General features: G+C 42.7%; 1 protein-coding gene across 4 annotated transcripts in view; it reads left to right on the plus strand.

Annotated features, from left to right (window-relative positions):
• Nucleotides 1-14683, plus strand: part of PDCD11 (programmed cell death 11) — a 44911-nt gene that overhangs the window by 22595 nt on the left and 7633 nt on the right. For all 4 annotated transcript variants that reach the window (XM_077748425.1, XM_077748428.1, XM_077748427.1 and 1 more), the window contains exons 18-25: nucleotides 646-795; nucleotides 1220-1335; nucleotides 2784-3325; nucleotides 4149-4211; nucleotides 8664-8772; nucleotides 10887-10976; nucleotides 11170-11272; nucleotides 11700-11877. In XM_077748425.1, coding sequence (XP_077604551.1) covers nucleotides 646-795; nucleotides 1220-1335; nucleotides 2784-3325; nucleotides 4149-4211; nucleotides 8664-8772; nucleotides 10887-10976; nucleotides 11170-11272; nucleotides 11700-11877 — 1351 coding nt within the window. The remainder of the gene's footprint in view (nucleotides 1-645; nucleotides 796-1219; nucleotides 1336-2783; nucleotides 3326-4148; nucleotides 4212-8663; nucleotides 8773-10886; nucleotides 10977-11169; nucleotides 11273-11699; nucleotides 11878-14683) is intronic.

Raw genomic sequence — 14683 nt, forward strand, 5'->3', positions numbered from 1 at the left:
TGGTGGGAGTATAACCCGTATAAAATGCATAAGTCATTATTTAGGGTACAGTTCAGGAAGTGTTTGTAAAGTGGACATTCCTATTTACTGCGCAGGTTCAGATAAAGATGCCAGGTCCCCTCCCAGACCAAAACCAAAATTTCCCTTAGTTTTATGGTCTCTGGTTTGAGTTTGTCGTGAATCCATTCACCTCTTCACTTGTTCTTTTATTCAACACATACATGGTGAATGATAGAATGGACCAGGAACCTTCTAGAAGACTTTACGAGGAATTATTATGCTGATCTTCCTGTTTTGAAGCATTGGGTAGGATTGTTGGCACCCTGATGGGATTTGGGAATAGGAAGCTTGAGAGGGTAGATTCCAAACAGAAGTAGTGAAAATTCAGAAATCAAAGGAAAGTGTGCATTTGTGGTATTTGTTGGCTACTTTCATGAATTGTGGCCAGGTAGGATTGGCAAGAGGAATAGTTCTCTCTGCCTGTGATAGTAGTGTTCAGGGTATCACATATTTCTACCCAAAGTGACTTTACCTTCACAGTGCTTGCAATGCTCTGCCCTCCCTAGCTTGGTGGCATGTTTCCAAAGGAAAAGAAAGGTGACTATTTCTGCTTGTTAATTCCCATTTCCTTTGGATCTCTGGCAGACTCTGTGTTGATCCAGACACTGGCTGAGATGATTCCAGGGATGGTCCTTGACCTAGAGGTGCAGAAGGTGTTGGAGGATGGCTCTGTGGTGTTCAGTGAGGGCCCAGTGCCTGGCCTGGTCCTGAGAGCCAGCAAATATCATCGGGCAGGTGAACACTTCTTCTCACCCTTCATGGTTTGTGGGGGAGATCCTTGGCCCATTGTTCCCTCTCCTGGATACAGAATTTCTAGATACATAGTGTAGATGAACTGTATATATTTTCTACTAAAATTTTTTTGGCATCCCTGTCATTTATGAATGAAAATCAAGGCAATTGACAGCATGCTGAAGAATGTTTACGTGTGAATCCTTTTATTATAATTGGTAAGTCTGGATTTTTGTCTATTAGGTTGCATAAATTAAGGCACACCTGAACTTGAATTATGGGAGCCAGACTTTTAGCTTTCCTAGGCCCTGTAGACCCAGGACAGATGTCCTCTTTTCTGTGCCTAAGGGCTTGCAAGGCTCTTGGGGAGATGCTTCCTTCCCTGCTCCAAGAGGGTGAGCACTTTGTGTGTGGTTCTGTACTGCAGGGCACGAGGTGGAACCTGGACAGAAAAAGAAGGCTGTAATCTTAAGTGTTGATATGTTGAAGTTGGAGGTGCATGTTTCCCTTTGCCACGATTTGGTGAATAGAAAAGCTAAAAAGGTAAGCTTGCTGATGACTTCCATTCCCCTGGTTTCAAAGGCATATTGGACCTTTCAGCCCCACACACTTTGCTCAGGGATTCTAATGCAGATGGCTCTACAGCCATAAGATGATCATTATGTCAGGCTTTGTCCGGATCATTGTTATAACTCTTGGTGTGGTTATTAGTAGCACTGACTTGCCCTGTGGTTCCAGGGATAAATTATGTGGTCATCCAGTCTTCAGGGCCAGGTATATAATGTAAATAAGTTGAAGTGGGCATGTCCAGCCCACAGAGGGGCAGAGATGATTGAGCGCCTTGTGGCTAAGCCGGAATGTCTGTGCCTCGGGTTGCTGCATCTGATTTTTAAGAGAAGGCAAAATTTGGTTTGTGTTTGAAATAAATTTGAGAAATGTTGGAAACTTTTTTAAAAACATATGAACCAAAGAAAACCTGTCTGTGGGTGTTCTGACCTCCAGGCTGCTCATCCACACCCGCTCCTGGACAATTTTGTGGAGAGAAGATTGGGTTTGATGGAAATCATAACATTTATAGTATTTTTCTCTGGATGATTTATATATTTGGTTATCATTTAAAGTACTTATTAAGCGGGATACCTGGGTGGCTCAGTCGGTTGGGCGTCCGACTTCAGCTCAGGTCATAATCTCACAGTTCATGGGATCAAGCCCTGCGTCGGGCTCTGTGCTGACAGCTAGCTTAGAGCCTGGAGCCTGTTTCAGATTCTGTGTCTCCCTCTCTCTCTGACCCTCCTCTGCTCACGCTATTTCTCTCTGTCTCTCAGAAATAAATAAAAAACATTAAAAAAAATTTTTTTTAAGTACTTAATTAAGCATCTAACTGTGTAGGGTATGTTGGAGAGAATTACATACATATAATTCTTAATGTCTGGTTGCCCATGATTTTAAGACTTGGAAATAAAGAGAGAGAGAAACAATGTTAGCCTAAGTTTTCTAGCAGGTCCCTAGTTTAAGTGAAGCTGGTGCATATAAGGGCGTGAGCACAGGTTGGATTTTGGGGAAAGGTAGGCTAAATGCCTTGCACACAATAAGCTCTCAGTAATGCCTTTGGTAAGTGGTTGGAAAGCTGAATAAATTGGATGGGGCACTGGAGAATGATGAAAGTCAGGAACACAACGTCTTCAAGCTGAAGAATCGTTAGGGGACACAGGCTATGCTCAGAATCACCTCAGTAACTTTTAAAATTCTGAGTTCACTCGTTCTAGTATAGGACCTAGGAATCTGAATTCAAAACAAAAGCTAAGTCCCAGGGATTCTGATTTAGTGCCTTGAGTTTAGACAGGTCACCTCAGTAACAGGAGGGGAGGCTAGGTCAAGGGAATGAAGGCTAGTTTGTTACAACTCATACTAGCTCTGGGTCTCCTGGGATCAAGAGGACTCCCCCAGCCCCACACTGTCCAGTAAGAAGCGGGGTTTTCTCTGTTTTCCAGCTGAAGAAAGGCAGTGAGCACCAGGCGATCGTGCAGCACTTGGAGGAGTCCTTTGCTGTTGCCTCCTTGGTAGAGACTGGCCAGCTGGCAGCCTTCTCCCTGACCTCTCACCTCAATGACACCTTCCGCTTTGACTCGGAAAAGTTGCAGGTGGGACAGGGTGTTTCCCTAACCCTCAAGACCACAGAACCAGGAGTGACTGGTTTTCTTTTGGCTGTTGAGGGGCCAGCTGCCAAGAGGACTGTGAGACAGACCCGGAAGGACTCTGAAACAGTTGATGAAGATGAGGAAGCGGATCCAGCTCTGGTGGTGGGGGCTGTGAAGAAGCACACCCTGTCCATTGGGGACATGGTTACAGGGACTGTCAAGTCCATTAAGCCCACTCATGTGGTTGTGACCCTGGAAGATGGCATCATTGGCTGTATTCACGCCTCCCACATTCTAGATGATGTTCCAGTGGGCACATCTCCTACCGCCAAACTGAAAGTCGGGAAGACAGTCACTGCCCGAGTGATTGGTGGGCGAGACGTGAAGACATTCAAGTATGGAGGCTTTGGGGGGTGGGCTGGCTTTGAGGGGAGACTGTTGTAATTGTGGGCATTGAGGCAGGTTCCAATAAGTTGCACATGAACCAGACTTTCTTCTAAGTAACAGAAATGTTCACCTAAAGAATCTTTTTGTCTTTTTTCCTTTTTTTTTTTAAAGAAATGGCATATGGTGTTAAGAGCATTGGTTTAAAGTGAGACCTGGGTTTGCTTTCCAAATCTGCCACTTAAAATTGTCTGACCATGACCTAAGTAATTATTAACTTTGAGTTATATTTTCCTAATTTGTAAAATGAGAGTATAGGTGGTTAGTACCTTTTTCGCAGAGCTAAAAGAACATCTAGAATGCGGTGTGCCAAGCAGGTTACTCGACACAGCTGTTGCTCACTATACATCATAGGTTATTGTAATTCATTCTTCACTGTGTGCCTTAATTATACTCATTTTGTTTAAATCTACTTGTGATATTATTCCTGCAGTAGAAATCCTTGCTGTAATAAGAAAAGCAGAATAATTCAAAGTCTGGTCTGTAATTTGCCTATTAATTTCAGAAAGAGGTGGAGTATGTAGTCTGTAAGGAAAATTCTACTCAGGGTTCAGTAAGACAATACTAAAAGATCAGATGAGCCAGCTTCTTAACATTTACTGCAGAGGGTAAGAACGGAAACCCTCAGACCTGACACGTCACCAGAAGGTGATAGGGCAGTGGAACCAGGTGGTTTTTAAGCTTAGTTTCATGGAAGTAGAGAGCCATTCTGATCTGCAGATTGTGGTGGTACAGAGCATAAGAGAAATGATTTGACCTTATTTCTTCCTCCAGGTTTCTCCCAATCAGTCATCCCAGATTTATTCGAACCATTCCGGAGCTGAGTGTCCGGCCAAGGTGAGGGAACCCCAGCAGCATGGGCTTATGGAAAGAGTGTGGGGCTTTGGAGTTAGGAACCTTAACTCTCTGGATTCTGCCAGTTTTGTGACTTATTTTGCCTCTCTCTGTCTAGGTTGTCTTATTTCTCTAGTAGGGATATTTGTCTGGCTCTCATAGGGCTAGAGTGATTATATGAAACTTAATGTAAAAGCTATATTTAGGGTTTAAAAGACTTGTTGCATTTCTGTTTGTCAGCATGTAACAAAAAGAAACATTTTTGCTCTAAACCCAATTTTCTAAAACTCAGGAATTCCCCAAATAAAAAACATGTAGCCAAGAATACCTGTTCTTTGAGTGTAGAGACCACGACTTAGTGACTGGAATTTTAGGTCATGTTCTAGTGGATTTCTTAGAGGGTGTTCAGTGAGGGATTCTGTGGGGCACCTAGGTAGCTCAGTCGGTTAAGCGTCCGACTTTGGCTCAGGTCATGATCTCACGGTTTGCGGGTTCAAGCCTCGTGTTGGGCTCTGTGCTGACAGCTCAGAGCCTGGAGCCTGTTTCGGATTCTGTATCTCCCTCTCTCTCTGATCCTCCCCTGCTCACACTCTGTCTCTCTGTCTCTCTCTCTCTCTCTCACAGATATAAATAAAACATTAAAAAAATTTTTTTTAAAAACTGAGGGATTCTGTGTGGAGGAAAATTATTAGTTCCATTGTAGTGTTGGATCCAGTTTGTCTGGGATCATTTTTTCCCCAAGGATCTTAAGCATTTTGATCCATGGGCCTGTTTCTGCTTCCTCCATTGAAAACCCAGCCTCCTGAAATTAATAGGTCATCAATGAATGAAGCTAGATACACATGACTGAGAGAGGGGCTCATCTAAGTCAGCTCTGAGATCCATGCAGGTTGTAAATCTTAAGTGCCTGGGGATATTATAGAAGAACCTCTTTAGTAACTTTTAGGGGGTAAAGTTTTGGGGTGTTTTTTGTTTTGTTTTTAATTATAGCTGACACATAATGTTACATTAGTTCCAGGTGTACATCAGAGTGATTGGATAAATCTATATTTTATGCTGTGCTCACCACAGTGTAGCTACCATCTGTCACCATAAAATGCTATTACAATACCATTGACTACATTCCTTATGCTGTACCTTTCATCACTGTGACTTACTAATTCCATAATTGGAAGCTTATATTTCCCACTACCTTTCACCTATTTGCCCATCTTGCTACCCACTTCCCCTCTGGCAACCATCAGTTCTCTGCATTTATGGGTCTATTTCTGCTTTTTTATTTATTCATTTGTTGTTTAGATTCCACGTATAAGTTAAAATCATGAGTTGTCTTTTATTTAATGTAATACTCTCTGGGTCCCTCCATGTTGTTGCAAATGGCAAGATATCATTCTTTTTTAATGGCTGAGAAGTGTTCTTTTGCAGCGAGTAAGGTTTGGTTAGTGTTCTGAAGGTATCAGAATAGAAGTGGAGTATTTCTTGGCAGGCCTGTACCTGAGACAGGCAGATATTCCTGGAATGTTGAGTTCAGATGCTAACAACATTCCTGGAACTTCAAAGTAAAGCCCTTTAGTTCGGGAATAATGAGATTTGTTGGATGCACACATTCCTGTTTGTTTACTCTGTGGTTACTTTAGTTTTGTAGGTTTTGGTCATGTCCTCCTCCAGTTGTTGTTGTGAGAACAGAGTCTTCACCATATTCGTCATTATAGTCTACCAGATTTTCACCTGAGGTGTGATGCCTTCTTTAACAAAGATTTGAGGTCAAGTAGTTTATTCAAGCTAAGGGTGGATATGTTTAATTAAGGAGGGTTGGTTCTTCTGAGTCTTCCCTCCTTGGTTTGCAGATGGCTGTCTTCTCCCAGTGATTTTATGTGATGTTCTTTTTGTGGATATCTGCATTCTTTTTTTTTTTAATGTTTTATTTCTGAGAGAGAGAGACAGCGTGAGCAGGGGAGGGTCAGAGAGAAGGGGAGATACAGAATCTGAAACAGTCTCCAGGCTTTGAGCTAGCTGTCAGCACAGAGCCCAACGTGGGGCTCGAAACCACGAACTGTGAGATCATGACCTGAACCGAAGTCAGACGCTCAACTGACTGAGCCACCCCGGTGCCCCTGGATATCTGTGTTCTAATCTCATCCCTTTTTCTTGCTTTCTCTTTCTTTCTCTTTCTTCCTTTCTTTTTCTTTATTTTCTTTTTTTCTTTCTTCTAATTGTGGTAAAACACAAAACATAAATTTATCCTCCTAACAGTTTTTATATGCATCACAGTATGGTTAATTATGTGCACAGTATTGTAGAACATATCTCTAGAACTTTTTCGTCTTGCATGGCCGAAACTGTATACCCACTGAACAACTCTCCATTTCTCCCTACCCTCCTCCACCCACTGCCTCTGGCAACGAACATTCTACTTTCTGTTTGAGTTTGATTACTTTAGATAACCCATGTAAGTGGAGCCATGGACAGTCCTTCTGACTGGCTTATTTCATTCAGCATAACATCCCAAAAGTTCATCCGTGTAGCATATAGCAGATTTTTCTTCTTTTCTAAGGATGAATAATATTATATGCATGTATTATAGGCCATGTTTCCTTCATCTATCTGTGAATAGACATTTAGGCTGCTTCCACATCTTGGCTAACACCGTAGTCAGCATGGGTGTACAAATAACTCTTTTGAGATCCTGGTTTGGATAGATACCCAGAGGTGGGAATGCCGGATCATATGGTGGTTTTTAATTTTTTGAGGAACCTCCATGCTGTTTTCCACAGCAGCTGTATAATTCTATAGTTCTGCCAACAGTGTGTAAAGAAGGATTCCTTCCCACATCCCCACCAATGCTTGTGTTCCATGTGTTTGATAATGGTCATCCTTACAGATGTGAGGTAATACCTCACTGTGGTGTTGATGTGTATTTGCCAGATGATTAGTGATGAGAGCGCCTTGTCCTGTGTTTGTTGGTCATTTTCTTGATAAGTTCTTTGGAGAAATGTCTATGCAAGTCCTGGTTTTTAATCAGGTCTTGTTGTTGCACTGTAGGCTTAACCCTCCTTATAAGGACTCCAGTCAGACTGGCTTATGGCCCACCCTGACATTCCCATTTACCTTAATCACCCCTTCAAATTCCTGATCTCTAAATGCACTCATGTTCTGAGGTACTGAGGGTTAGCATGTCAACATATGAACTTGGAGGTGGGAGTGACAGTTTAGCCCATAACAGAGGCATTCCAGTGGCATCTATTGAAGGAATAAGCTTTTTCATTCTACTATATAAGTATTATAGATAATGTATATAAATTGTCTATTTCAGTGCCAGGCACACAGATTGTCTATGTGTGTGTGTTTTAAGAAATAATATTCTACAGATATTCCTGACGCTTCTCTCTGCACCCTCAGAAGATGGATTCCCCATTATTAATTTGATACTTATCCAACTTTTTTATACTTATATATTTACAAAATCATTTTGTGTGGTCTTCAAATTTTACATAAATGGCATACTGTACTTAGTGTATTACAACTTGTTTTTTTCACTCCATATTTTATCTTTGAGATCTGCTCTTGTGCATGTTAAAATAGCCATCATATGAATGTGCTCAACTCTATATGTTCTACAACTGATTGGGGACATTTAAGGTGGTTTCTAGTTTTTCTCTTTTATAAATAATGCCACAGTGAACATCTCTGAATTCATTCCACTGGGCATCTGTGCAAGGATTTCTGTAGGGTAGAACTAATGGATCATGAGGTATATACATTTGTAACTTTTACTGGTATGTGAAGGTTTCCATTTTTTTGTATTCACCAGTGCCTGCTATTATATGTTATAGTTTTACCAGTATTGTTTGTACCATTTTATTGATAAGTTTGGTTTGTTTTATAAATTACTTGAATTGGGAGTTCTGTGATACCTTTGAAGTGATTTATGGGCTGATAACCATATCCCCTTATTGCTTTTCTGAGAAGAAAAAGAATCAACAAAGTGATAATGGCAAGGTAGCATAGGGGACGGAGCCCTGGACTTTTGAGTCAGACCCCTGACTTCAACTCCTGGTTCACTAGCATAAAATGAGTTCAGTAATATCTACCTTGCCTAATTCACACATGAGATTGTTGTCACAACTCAGTGAGAGAGTATTTGATAAAGCAGTTCTGCAAACTATTAAGCAGTAGCTAAAGTATTATGAAAGAAGTAAAACAATTTTGTTTCCTAAATTTGTAAAGGTTATTGTAGGCTACTACTTGATAACTTGTTCATACCTTGGTGAGTAAAATGGAAGATTAGCTCTCAGGCAGGTATTATGAACATTCTCCTTGGAGGAGAGAAGTGGAAGTGTGGGAGCATGAATGAGGGGGGTACAGTCAATCCGTGACCACTCAGGGGAGATGGTTTCAAGCTAGCAGCCTCATCCAGGGGTTGGCTCACTCTTTCCATTGCTTTCCTACAAACAGTGAGCTGGAGAAGGATGGTTGCACTGCTCTTAACACTCATTCTGTCAGCCCTGTGGAGAAGATTAAACAGTACCAGGCTGGGCAGACCGTGATTTGCTTCTTGAAGAAGGTGAGTAGCACACACCCTGCAGTGTGATGCCTTCTTTGACAAGAAGGGTGGTGAGAAGTTGGAGACAAAGGCCATTAGCCCTAGGGATTTGAGTCTGTTTGCTACCATCCCAGTTTGTAGGAGACCAGAAGCCCTAATGGAGGAGCTAAAATTATGGCTCGTGAAACAATTAGCAAGTGACTCACTCACAATTCAACATGTTATAGATTAATTGTACAAAAGAGAAAGAGCAATATAGAGCAAGATTTAAAGTAAATGTGCTGTTGGATTCTAGATTCTTGCCTTTGATAAAGTTCGGGTGCAGTGCAAAGTAATACATACCTGGGTGCCAGATTATGTGTTCTAACCCCAAGTGGAACAGGAGTTTAAGAAAGGGAAGAGATCAGTGAAAACTATACTGGTTGGAATGTATCAGAGAAAAAGTTGGATGGGGCTTGACCTTGAGGGACAGCTCCTCTTCATTGCTGCCAAATTCTTCTTCCATAAGCATCTAGCTGAGCATGTCACAGATGCTTGATGCCCATAGTTATCTGTTGTCTGTAGGTGGGGTTCATAAACCCTCAACGCCTTAGAGCGGTATTTAAGGCTCTTCATAATCTGACTTCCTACACCTTGTGTACCAGTCACCTTGAAAACTTTCTTTTTCCCATCTTGTCTTTATTTCTAAACCCAGAGTACCGTTTCTTCCTACAACCCTCTATGGCCCAGCACAGATAATCTCCCCATATTGCTAGTTCTGTATATTGCTGTAGCATTTCCATTGCTCTGGTTATTTGCATGTTTATTTGACTTATTCTTTGTAGACTCTAATCTTGAAGGTAGGGTTTGGTTTTTATTTATCACTATAATGCCATGTAGTGGCATTTATCAATATTGGCTGGTTGATAAATGTTTTGTTGAATTGACTTAGAAAATTGGGGCTGTGTGTTTTGGCAGGACACTGTAAACAGTGAAGGATCAAAATCTAAACTGATTTAGGGGCACTTCAGTGGCTTAGTTGGTTGACTGTCTGGCTCTTGATTTTGGCTCAGATTATGATCTCGTGGTTCATGGAGTCATGCCCCACGTTGGGTTCTGCACTGGCAGCATGGAGCCTGCCTGGGATTCTGTCTCTCCCTCTCTCTGCCCCTCCCCTGCTTGTGCACATTTTCTCTTTCTCTCTCTCTCTTTCTCTGTCTCTCTCTCACACATATACCCTCTCTCACCCTCCCCTGTTTGCATGCTATCTCTCTAAATAAACTTACAGAGTATTTCTCTAAATAAACTTACAGGGTACCTGAGTGGCTCAGTTGGTTGAGTGTCCAACTTCAGCTGAGGTCATGATCTCGCAGTCAGTGAGTTCAAGCTTTGTATTGGGCTCACTGCAGTCAGCCTGTCAGTGCAGAGCCCACTTCGGATCCTTTGTCCCCCTCTCTCTGCCCCTTCCCTACTTACACTCTCTCTCTCAAAAACTAAATTAAAAAAAATTAAAAAATAAACTTAAAAAGAAATCTTAATTGATTTAGAAATCAGATGTTGAGGGGCACTTGGGCAGCTCAGTCAGCTGAGCATCTGACTTTGGCTCAGGTTATGATCTCGTGGTTTGTGGGTTTGAGCCCTGTGTCTGACTCTGTGCTAACAGCTCAGAGCCTAGAGTCTGCTTGGGATTCTGGGCCGCCTTCTCTCTGCCCCTTCTCCCACTGGTGCTCTGTCTCTCTCTCAAAAATAAATAAACATTAAAAATTTTTAAAAATTTAATAATAAGAAATCAGATGTTGAGCCCTGGAGATGATTAACCGTTATTGGGCACAGCTGAGCTTGGAGGCGGCAGCAGAGGTCATTGGGATTGTTCCTGCTGCTTGAAGCCATCTCTGAGGTCTTTACCTCCTTATCACCTGAGGCACCAGGAAGGATGCATGGTCGGCTAACCTCGCGAAGGCTCAGAGCTAGACTTTGAGTGAAGTCTGAGAAGTGGGAGAATGGCAGGGGCAGTGGTGTGTAGAGAGTGGATTCCTGCCCCTTGGGAACAGGGCCCCTTCAACCCTGTGATTTTAGGAGAGTCTGTGTTTTAATGAGTGGAAAAGAAGAGATGTTTATATCCATCCCATTCCATTTCTCTTTGTTTTTCTCTCTAGTACAATGTGGTTAAGAAATGGCTTGAGGTGGAGATTGCTCCAGACATCCGGGGGAGGATTCCCTTGTTGCTCACTTCTCTCAGCTTCAAGGTCAGTGTGCTTGAGATCCCTGGAGAGGAAACCCAGGCTCCCTAAGCTCTACTCAGAGTCTGGTGTATGTTTGCAGTGGGTGCTAGAAACCATGTTCTTATTCAGGGATTGGTTTGGGAGACACTTGATGTAGAGACTTAAATGCTATAGTTTTGGATAAATGACAGTTAAAGGAATTTTCTGGTCCTTCCAGGTTCTGAAACATCCAGATAAGAAGTTCCAGATTGGCCAGGCCCTGAAGGCTACGGTGGTTGGCCCAGATTCTTCCAAGGCCTTCTTGTGTCTCTCGCTTATAGGTGTGGTGATGAATTCCTGGTCAGGGAAGGGAGGGGGTAGAAAGGAGTGGGAAAGAGTCGTCAGGTAGTGTTCAGGTTCAAGAATGTCTCAGGTATTGGAGTCCTCAGAAAGCCTTTGTGCCTTCTGGGAACACTTTTTCTCGGGGCTTTGTTCTCTGGTCTGGGCCACTCTGCTAATGTCTGAGTCACCTTTACCGACATAGTTGGTTTTCTCAAGTCTCTCAGAAGGCGCTGTCCACCACATGGCTCTGGGATTCCTGACTACATGGCGTGGTAATGTGGGTCTTCGTGATCATTCTGGTCCCCTCAGCCTAGACACTCCCAAGTCTGAACAGCCTCTGACTTCCCCAGCCTGTGGTTGGCCAGCATTCCACCTTCTTTCGTGGCTTACTTCCTCTTCCCTGAATCAGGTTCATTCTCCTACCAGGTCCTCACAAGCTTGAAAAAGGGGAAGTGGCCATGGGCCGAGTGGTGAAGGTGACTCCCAAGGAGGGGCTGACTGTCTCCTTCCCTTTTGGGAAGATGGGAACAGTTAGTATATTTCATGTGAGTGACTCCTACTCGGAGACACCCCTGGAAGACTTCATCCCCCAGAAGGTGGTCAGGTAGGCCAGTTTTTGGTGCTATTTTTGCCTTTTTAGCTCTATGTGGGATTATAAGTTTGTTTTCATTTATTTATTTGTTTTTAATGTTTATTTTTGAGAGAGGGGGAGAGAGTGTGAGCAGAGGAGGGGGAACAGAGACAGAGACACAGAAGCAGGCTTCAGGCTCTGAGCTGTTAGCACAGAGCCCGACATGGGGCTCAAAACCACAAGATCATGACATGAGCTGAGGTTGGACGCTTACCCAACTGAGCCATACAGGTGCCCCTAGATTTCTTTTTAAAAGTATAGATGTGAGGGGTATCTAGGTGGTTTAGATGGTTAACTGACCTCTTGATTTTGGCTCAGGGGCCCTGTGTCAGGCTCTGAGCCCAGTGCAGAGTCTACTTAAGAATTTTTCTCTTGGGGCGCCTGGGTGGCTTAGTCGGTTAAGCGTCCGACTTTCGCTTGGGTCATGATCTCGCGGTTTGTGGGTTCGAGCCCTGCGTCGGACTCTGTGCTGACTGCCAGCTCAGACCCTGGAGCCTTCTTCAGATTCTGTGTCTCCCTCTCTCTCTGACCCTCCCCTGCTCACGCTGTCTCTCTCTCTCTCTCTCCTAGAAATAAATAAAACATTAAAAAAAAAAAAAAAAGAATTTTTCTCTCTCTCCCACTGTCCCTCTCCCCAGCTTGTGCACTCACTTGTACGCTCTCTCTCTTAAAAAAAAAGAAAGTATAGATGTGACGGGTGATTTTATACAAGAAAAAATAGTATGAAAAAGAATTTTTTTTTTTTTTTTTGAGAGAGCACAGGTAGGGGAGATCAGAGTGAGGGGGACAGAGGATCTGAAGTGGGCCCTGCACTAACACAGAGAGCCTGATGAGGGGCTCAAATTCATAAAATGTGAGATCATGACCTGAGCCAAAGTCGGACGCTCAACCAAGGTACCTCAAAGAAGAAAAGTTCAATTGCTCCCCTCTTTCTCTACCACTTTTCACCATTATACATCTTGGTCTCTATTCTTCAAGACTTTGTAGGTATAATTTTCTTCTATGTAGTAATAGAATTTTATTTTATATGTTATTCTGCAACTTGCTTCTTCTCTCATAGCAGTTTATCATGGACTTTTTCTCTTCCTGTGCTAGGATATCTAAATTTACTTTGTTCTTTTACCTTATTTTTAACATTTTTTTGTATTCTATTTATATATTTTTTTAGTCATCTAAACCTCTGTTGATGGATAGTAACATTGAAGTGAATATCTTTGTCCATATGTTTGGACACGAATACAAATATATCTGTGAAATAAGTTCCCAGAAGTAAAATTGATAGGCCAAATGATGTTATACATTTTGCCAAAGTGCCCTCTGAAAAGACTGTGCCGATGTATTTTCCTATTAACAATATGACTGTTTCTCACATTCCTGCCAACACTGGCTGTTCTTGATTTTAGTCTAAGCCATTGGCTAGGCAAAAATTGATCTCTCATTTTGGTGTGCATTTCTCCTACTGGTTATTTTCCCTCTTTGTTGGCTTTCACATTTGTTCTGTGCTTTGCTTCTCTAAGTGGCTTGCTCATTTTCCTATTAAAGCATTCATTTTTTTAATGAGAAAAAAAATTGATCTATAGGTGTTCTCTGCAAAAAGATAGGAACCTTTTGCAGTTGGGGGCTGCTTTTTGAGATGTTTTTAATGCACTAAAATGAGCCTGGTTCAGAGTTTTAAAGTCATTTGATAGGGCGAATAAAGTAGCATTGAAGAGGCAGACTTCGGCCTGACACAGTATTGACTTCTGAGAATCCAAGTTGACTGATAGTGGAGCAGAGGCGTTGAGAAGACAGGCTAGAAAGTCTTAATGCTCTTTCCCACCCCAGCTGTGCCAGCCACTAACATCTGTATAATAAATTTGCAACCACTTATCAGAGCTATACAGCACAGAGTTAGCCAGGGCCTAGAAGAAAAGGAATGAGAAATCCAGGATCATTGCTGCTTTGCCTCTTGGGCTTAAAAATGCAGGTATGGGGGCGCCTGGGTGACTCAGTCAGTTAAGCATCTGACTTCAGCTCAGGTCATGATCTCAAAGTTCATTGATTCAAGCCCCATGTTGGGCTCTGTGCTGACAGCTCAGAACCTGGAACCTGCTTTGGATTCTATGTCTCCCTCTCTGCCCCTCCCCTGCTCGTGTGCTCTCTCTCGCTCTCTCACTCTCTCTCTCTCTCAAAAATAAACATTAAAAAAAATTTTTTTTAAATGCAAGTGTGACTTTTAGCAAAATATTTATTTTAAATACATTTTATTGTAGCCAAACCTGTGAGTCACATTCAGCTGTGATTTCTTCATCTGTCAAATGTGGATAATAAATTAATTGCCTAAATGTAGACAGTCCCTCAAGGTCCCTCCTGTTTGGGGATGAGGATGCTGTGGGCTAGGAGGCAGGTGCGTGTCATGGGAAAACTTTGGACTGTTGCTGAGATCCTTTCCACTGCTGAGATTCTGTATTTTGAAATTGCAACTTTGGGTTGCTAAGTGCTGTTTTCAGTGAAAGAAGTTTGGAAACCTAACCAAAGAGTAAACTCTGCTTTCCCTCCTGGAAGTCTCTCCTGCTCAGGCCTCGCTGATCTGTTTCCTCTGATCTGCTGCCCTGAGCCTGCCCTGACACCTAAGTCATCCCCTAGTCCTGGTTTCCGGTGGTTAGTGGCTGAGACTGCACACTGCCAAGACCCGATGCCAGGCTCGTATCACCTCCTCTGAGTACCCACCGTGTGGCTCTATGACTTTCCGAGGGCTTCATGCCCCCTCTCATTTTCTTCTCCCAGCACGTTCCTTGGG

Source organism: Crocuta crocuta, unplaced genomic scaffold (assembly GCF_008692635.1).
Source record: "Crocuta crocuta isolate KB4526 unplaced genomic scaffold, BGI_CrCroc_1.0 scaffold619, whole genome shotgun sequence".
In the NCBI taxonomy this organism is placed as follows: Eukaryota; Metazoa; Chordata; class Mammalia; order Carnivora; family Hyaenidae; genus Crocuta; species Crocuta crocuta.